Genomic DNA, 6616 nt, shown 5'->3' on the forward strand with positions numbered 1-6616 from the left:
CTTTCTATCCCTCTCCCTTCCTCTCTGTAAAAAAATCAATAATATATATATATTTTTTTAAAAAAGAATATGAGGTGTCAGGTGGGGGTTTCCTAGGAAGATCGTGACTGGGAGATATAAGACAGACATTGACCATCATGTTTCTCTTTTGCCACCACAGGTGGGCAAGAACCAGACCAGCTGAAGTGTCAGTGTTTTATGTTGGACAGAAAGCGGACACAGAGTTGTAGCTTATCTTTTCCCAGAAGTAATGACCCAGAGAGATTCATAGTATAGTGTGGTCTGAAGTCAGAGGATGCAAAATAGGGCTCTTCAAGGTAGTACTTTTCCAGCCCTAAGAGCTGCTAAGTGACCAAGCCTTTCTAGAATTTCTTTAGTCTTGTTATAGGATGACATCACAGTTAGGTATTTTATGTCATAATATATATATTAGTTTTTCTGCTACTCCCAACTAGGAGAAAGCAGGTTGGTTTTGTGGGATCTTGCAGGAACAAAATGACAAACTATGCTACCAGTTCTTGGAACTCTCTAACCCATGGGCCCCATGCAGAAATTCTCTATGTCTGTGCCTCTTAGGGAATTAAATAATTCTCTTTTTGCTTCTAGTGTAGTCTCATGATTTTATTTAAGAAACTTGAGAAAGATTACAGCCTTTGAACTATTTGTCCATCCACTCAGTTATCTGCCCACCCAGGAGCTTCCACGATCAAGTCAAAGTCACCATGTGCCCACTGGGCTCCAGGGCAGAGCACACATCCTCAGATGATTGTTGCACACAGAAAATGAGGGAATGCACCTAAGATGAATACTGGAGAGCTCCCAAGTGGCAGTCTCATTTTCATTCCTTCATAAAAATCATAAAAATTCACGATAATTCATGGTTAGCGATAAACACAATCATTGTGCTACACTGTAAACCACACCTTCTGATCGACAGAAAATGAGAATGACAATAATTATTATAAAATAAAATAACAATGATAATAATGCCATAACTTAAGATCTTTCATGTAGTCCAGCTACAGAATGTATACAAAATGGAATAATTTAATGCAAACAATACTGTTCTCTGTATAAGTTAGACATTTTCCTTCATCTTACTTAAGAGCTATAAATTAAAAGACAGTAAATTTTAAATTAATACCTCAACATAAATTGTAAACAAATGAGGGATCAGACAAGCAAAAGGAACTGCTCTCAATTCCCTCCTGCCTTTCCTTTTTGGCTGATGCAATCGGTGAAACCCAGCGGAGGGCAACGTTTCCACCTGCACTGGAATGGTTTAATGCCAATATGTGTAAGTCTTTCCTAATGTCCAACACGATGCCGTGTCTAAGACTCTAGCCATCGCCTTCAGATTCTGAGCCTAGAGACTTTGTTTGACAGTAATCTATCTTGGAGACAGAGACAGGAACGAGGCCGATATCTGTTTTTATATAAAATTCTACATAAAAATTGGCTTACAGCTGAGGTACCATGATGTACCTTGGCATGCTTTTCAGAGCCCATGACCCTGGATAGGAAGGACCTCATGCTTTGGAAAAGGCAAAATCTTCCCAATTGCTGCTCAGCATCAGTTGTTCTTTGCACAAATTCCCAAATCCAATGATTTAAAATTGCGTTGATCCGAAGAAAAGTAAAATACCTTTCACAAACAGCTTTGAACAAAAATGCTATTATGCTGGGATATTGTGGTGGGGAGTGTCTTTTGCAACTTGCTTATTTTGCCTTTATTCTGATAGTGGAAGCCAGTCACTAAAGCTTACAGGATAGAATGAGTTAATAAGTAAAAACAAGGGAATGGTTTGTGATTGGACATTGGACAGACTCACACACACCCTAGCTGCCTTCAAAGTCTGTTCTCCTGTTTGAATCAATATGACTCTAGTAGACAAGCAACCTGGTTCCACAGAGGGCTAGCTCCACCTTCTGGACGAGCGGAACTGAGAGGTTCTGACAACGTACTTTTACAAATTCCACGTTTGCTTTTCTAACACTGTGGTCAGTTTCCTTTTTCTCTTATCCTTCTCTTCTTCTCAGCCCTCCCCTTTTTCCTAAAGGAAGTGGTCACCAGGTGGAAAGGAAATGGCTATGAGGAAATGGCACGTTGGTCAAGGTCACACATTTGTCAAGGTAATGGCAATGACAGCATTTAAAAGGTAAATATTTGTCAAGGAAGATTCGACTCTATCCATAAGTCTCACAACTAAATGCTGCTTAAAATAAATAAAAATGAAACCAGTTTTCACATATAGTTTTTTTTTTCCTCCTAGAGGAAGCACATGCCCTCAAAGACCTTGGGTGCAAGTATCTGGTTACCAAACTTTTCTAGATAATTTTCATCACCCAAAGGATAAGCTGGTTGAACTTAAATGTGGTCTATTCACAAGTTACCCGGAATTGCTTTTCTTTTGCTGTCCTTTGTTTTCTAAAATGCTCAACATGTCTTGCTCTGGCTCTTCTTCAGTCACTTATGGTCAAAAGAACTGGTCCCCTGTTCAAGTAGCAATAATAATACCTCTTGGCCCCACAAATTACCAAGAATGTTGCTTCTAAATTCCACTTCTTTCTTCCTCTCTTTTTTTTTGCAAGAAATTATTGTCTCTCTCTCTATCATATATAGTTCAATCTTTACAGTACAAAGTGTTAAAATGTCAAACAAAAATAAATATCAATGTTACAGTAGCTAGAATATTCAATAAAATAGATCCCTGCCATTCTTGATTGAAATGTTCAGTGAGACTTAGTTTCATTTGGATATTTTTTTTCCAGAGATTTGCGAAGTCTCATGTTCCTGTTATTGCAGCTTATTTCTAGGGGTAAGAAAGATGGGGCAGCTCTCTTCCCAGACAAAAAGGCAGGGGGAGAGCGGGAGGAATCGGGGTGGGGCGGATCTGAAACATCAGTATTGTCACGTCATCTTCAGGATGGGTGTCCTCTCATTACCAAGTAGCAGAGCTGTAGTGTTTATTGGTCCTCACTGTGGCATCAGAACACTCCCCATCTGAAGAGTCACAGTCCGATTCTTCAAACTGCATAGGATTCTGCAAAGTCAAGACAAAATAAAACCTTAGTTCATGTTTGCAACCACTCAGTAAACATATATGGAACACCTCCCACATGACAGGCTTTGGGCTACAAAGATGAGACTAGGTCCTGTCCTGGTGAGGCTTACGGAAAAAGAAGACATGTAAAGATGATGTTCATGACAACGATTATGACCATGATAACAGTACCACCACAACCACACTGTACAGCGTCTACTATGTTCCAGGCACGGCACACTCCTTGTCAGAGAGCCCATTATTAATCCATTTAATCCTTACAACAGCCCCATGAGATAGATGCTGTTACCATACCCATTTTACAGATAAGAAAACTGACCCATGGAGAATTTAAGTGACTTGCCCAACAGCACACAGTAAGTAAGTGGAAAGGCTGAGGTTTGATCTGGGCAGTCAGATTCCAGGGGACACAATTTCAACCCCTGTGCTATCCTGCCTCTCGAAAGGCAGTACTGACCATGAACTAAAGTGGTACCTGTGCTATGATAACCTCATTAGGGGACAGTGGGGACAGGGAAGAGGGACGTTCATACCCTTCACCAGATTGGGCGATGAGGCCAGGAGGAGGTGATGTTGGAGTTCAATCTTGGAAGGGAGGGTTCCTGAGCCGTTCAATGTTTGTGCCTCATTTGGGAGCTCTACCCTCATTTTTAGGAGCTCTGTTGCTCTGTGTACTTTTACTTACTTCTTGGAGGCAGTTGTTGTATCTCATATACTCAATGATCATTGTAAAGGACCTCAGGACTCTGAGCACATCATAACTCAAAAGAGCTACAGGAAGGGAACAGTGCCGAGAGGAGAAGAAAGGAGAGGCCCGCACCTCGTAGCCACGCTGCTCCACACACAGCTTGCCCAGAGACATCTGCGTCTTCACGCGGCGCACGGCACACTCCTTGTCAGAGAGCCCATCTGAATGCGAGGAGATCTCGATGGGAATCTCCGGCGTCTGGGACAGCAGGTCATCGAGCCTCTCTGCCAGGCGGCCTTCAAGTTTATCAGCAAACTCATCAGGACTGTTTGAGTGGTCACTGGTATTTCCCTCCTCGCCATCGGACACAGAGAAATTCTCAGAGCTAAAGGTTGAATACGACTGGCAGCTTCGGATGCAGCGATGGGGCCTAGAAACACAAAGAACCAGAGGCACTTCATCCCAGGAACTACCACATTCCTTACCTTGTCCGTCAATCACAGACCCGGTGAGGGTTCACCTAGTTTTTTCCCTGCCCTGCAGGGAGAGTCAAATCCAGGTAGACTGAAATGATTTAATTTGAAAGCAACTGAGAAGGACATTTACATGTTGATGTGGCTAACGTCCAAAGCTGAGGGTTACCATTGGTCTTGAAAAATATCAGCTGATCTAATCATGCTGTGTATACCTATGCATGGAAATTATGTTTCTTACAGAATCCCAGGTTCTCACAGGTGAAAGAGACTTGGGAGATTCTCTGGTCTAACTCATTTCCCAGATCAGAAAACTAGAGCCAGAGAAGGAAAGTGACTTGTGCAAGGTCACACCATTAGCCAAGGCAGAGCTGCAGCATGGGTGGGTCTATTCCCACTCTGCTCAGTGTCCTTCTCTACCTCACTCCACCCCATCGCATCGCCCATTCAGCTGCTTCAGCCACTGGGCATGGCAGCCTTCACCACGCTGTCAACCCAACTCCAACATCAAAGAGCTTGGAAGCAACATTCACCTTGCAGCCAGGGACACTGCCCAGCCAGCCAGTGGCTCATTCCAGTTAACATTGGGGTTTCGTTCTGATAAAGGCAAAGTTTTGGGGGTCGGGGGAGGGTGTAAGGAGGAGAATTTGCAAAATTTCTTCACTTCTTTCCCATGGTTTACAAGTAGTTTAGTAAATAAGAATGCTGTTAGCGTATACTGGTTTAAAAACAAAACAGAACAATAACAAATGAAGACTGCCCTTTCCCTCTGGCATTGTCTGATCTGTCTGTATTTCTTAGTACAAAGTGATTTTGATGGCAGATGATCTGAGCCTGGCTGATGACCAGGCCAGGTGGTGGGCTGCGGGTGGGGGATCAAGGTCACATGAAAAGAGCCACTGTGGGAAATGGAAGTGAAGGTAAGAGTCACGCAACTTCTCAAAGCTGGTAATCCAGAAGGGAGACAGGGAGAAGAACGTTATAAAAAGCAAAACTATGTGGTAAAAATATAATTTGCATCATAGCAAGAAAAGGTGGGAAGCCATTAGGTGGGCTGAGTTCATGGTGTGTCACAGGAACAAAAGCTGGAGGTAACATCATTGTGATGCTAGCGAGTGATTTCGTTTTACTCAGGCACAATCTGGTTGCATAGGAGGAAACCACTGTTCACGGCAGGTATAGCTCCGGAGATGAGAACATATTTCAATTTTGTGTAGAGCATGGGGACCCAGAATACAATTTACCAAAGGATTAGGAGAGCCTTCGTTTGCAGGAAATTCCTGTTTCTGGGCAGGTACACAAACCTTCCGGGGATCCTTAGAGTTTCACTTTTAAAGAACAAAATGCCTATTAGCAGAAAAGGCCTCCTGGGAGGAAAACGACCTTTCCTACTCCTGCATAGGAGCAGCCCTGTTCTAGACGTAGAGGAATGTGTGGTCCTTCTTTAATCCTACAAGCAAGATTATTATCACTGGCTAAGCAGGAAGCTCTTTCTAAGGCTGGGTTGAAGGCGGACTCAGCTCATCTAATCCAATTATAATCTAACTAGAGGCCCGGCGCACGAAATCGTGCACAGGTATGGTCCCTAGGCCTAGCCTGCGATCAGGGCTATCTTCCCCGGCTGCCAGCAGCTGGCCCCCCCCCCCACTGCCACCCACCCCGGTTCCCTGTTCGACATAGGGCAATGGGAGCCTGCTGGCCGGGGGGGAGGGACCGAGAGGTCAGCTGTTCCCACCCGCTTTCTGGCCCCACCCCTGCTGTGGGTTGCCCTCTGTGTGTGGGGTGACTGGCGGGGCGGGGGCCTTGGCCTGGCGCTGCCCACATCCCCCGCCACCCACTCTGGTTCCCCGTTTGCCATCAGCAATCAGAACCTGCGGGCCAGGGGGAGGGACCAAGAGGTAGGCCCATTCTACCCACTCACCAGTGTAGGCCCCTGCTGCCACCCACCCTGGTTCCCAGTTTGCCATCGGCGATCGGAGCCTACTGGCCGGGGAAAGGGGCTAAGAGGTGGTCAGTGCACCACATAGTGACTGGTTGAGTGGTTGTTCTGCCATTATGGTTGCTGGGCATTTATTATATAGGATTATAATTAACTAGAGGCCCGGTGCACAAAAATTTGTGCACTCGAGGGGGTGGGGAGGGGGGTCCCCCAGCCCGGCCTGTGCCCTCTCGCAGTCTGGGACCCCTCGGGAGATAACGACCTGCTGGCTTAGGCCTGCTCCCGGGTGGCAGAGGGCAGGCCCAATCCCTAAGTGCAGCCCCTGGTCAGGCTCAGAGCAGGGCCGATTGGGGAGTTGGGGCGCCGCCCCGTCATGCACAGAGCAGGGCGGATCAGGAGGTTGCGATGCCACCCTCAGTCACGCTCAGGGTAGGGCCGATTGGGGGATTGG

At 45.6% G+C, this 6616-nt stretch overlaps 1 protein-coding gene and 1 long non-coding RNA gene across 7 annotated transcripts in view; one reads left to right on the forward strand and one right to left on the reverse strand.

Annotated features, from left to right (window-relative positions):
* LOC106724195 overlaps positions 1-2730 on the forward strand; it is a 3020-nt gene extending 290 nt beyond the window's left edge. Inside the window, exon 2 of the long non-coding RNA XR_001359944.1 lies at positions 75-2730. This is a non-coding gene — a long non-coding RNA (uncharacterized LOC106724195). The remainder of the gene's footprint in view (positions 1-74) is intronic.
* MAP3K13 (mitogen-activated protein kinase kinase kinase 13) overlaps positions 607-6616 on the reverse strand; it is a 154306-nt gene continuing 148296 nt past the window's right edge. For 5 of the 6 annotated variants that reach the window (XM_005858438.2, XM_005858440.2, XM_005858441.2 and 2 more), the window contains 2 exons: positions 3886-4183; positions 607-3044 (listed from right to left, as the gene is read on the reverse strand). In XM_005858438.2, the coding sequence (XP_005858500.1) occupies positions 2943-3044; positions 3886-4183 (400 nt within the window). In that variant the 3' untranslated portion in view covers positions 607-2942. The remainder of the gene's footprint in view (positions 3045-3885; positions 4184-6616) is intronic. The other variant, XM_005858435.2, reaches the window with a different exon arrangement.

This window comes from Myotis brandtii, unplaced genomic scaffold, assembly GCF_000412655.1.
Source record: "Myotis brandtii unplaced genomic scaffold, ASM41265v1 scaffold118, whole genome shotgun sequence".
Taxonomy (NCBI): Eukaryota; Metazoa; Chordata; class Mammalia; order Chiroptera; family Vespertilionidae; genus Myotis; species Myotis brandtii.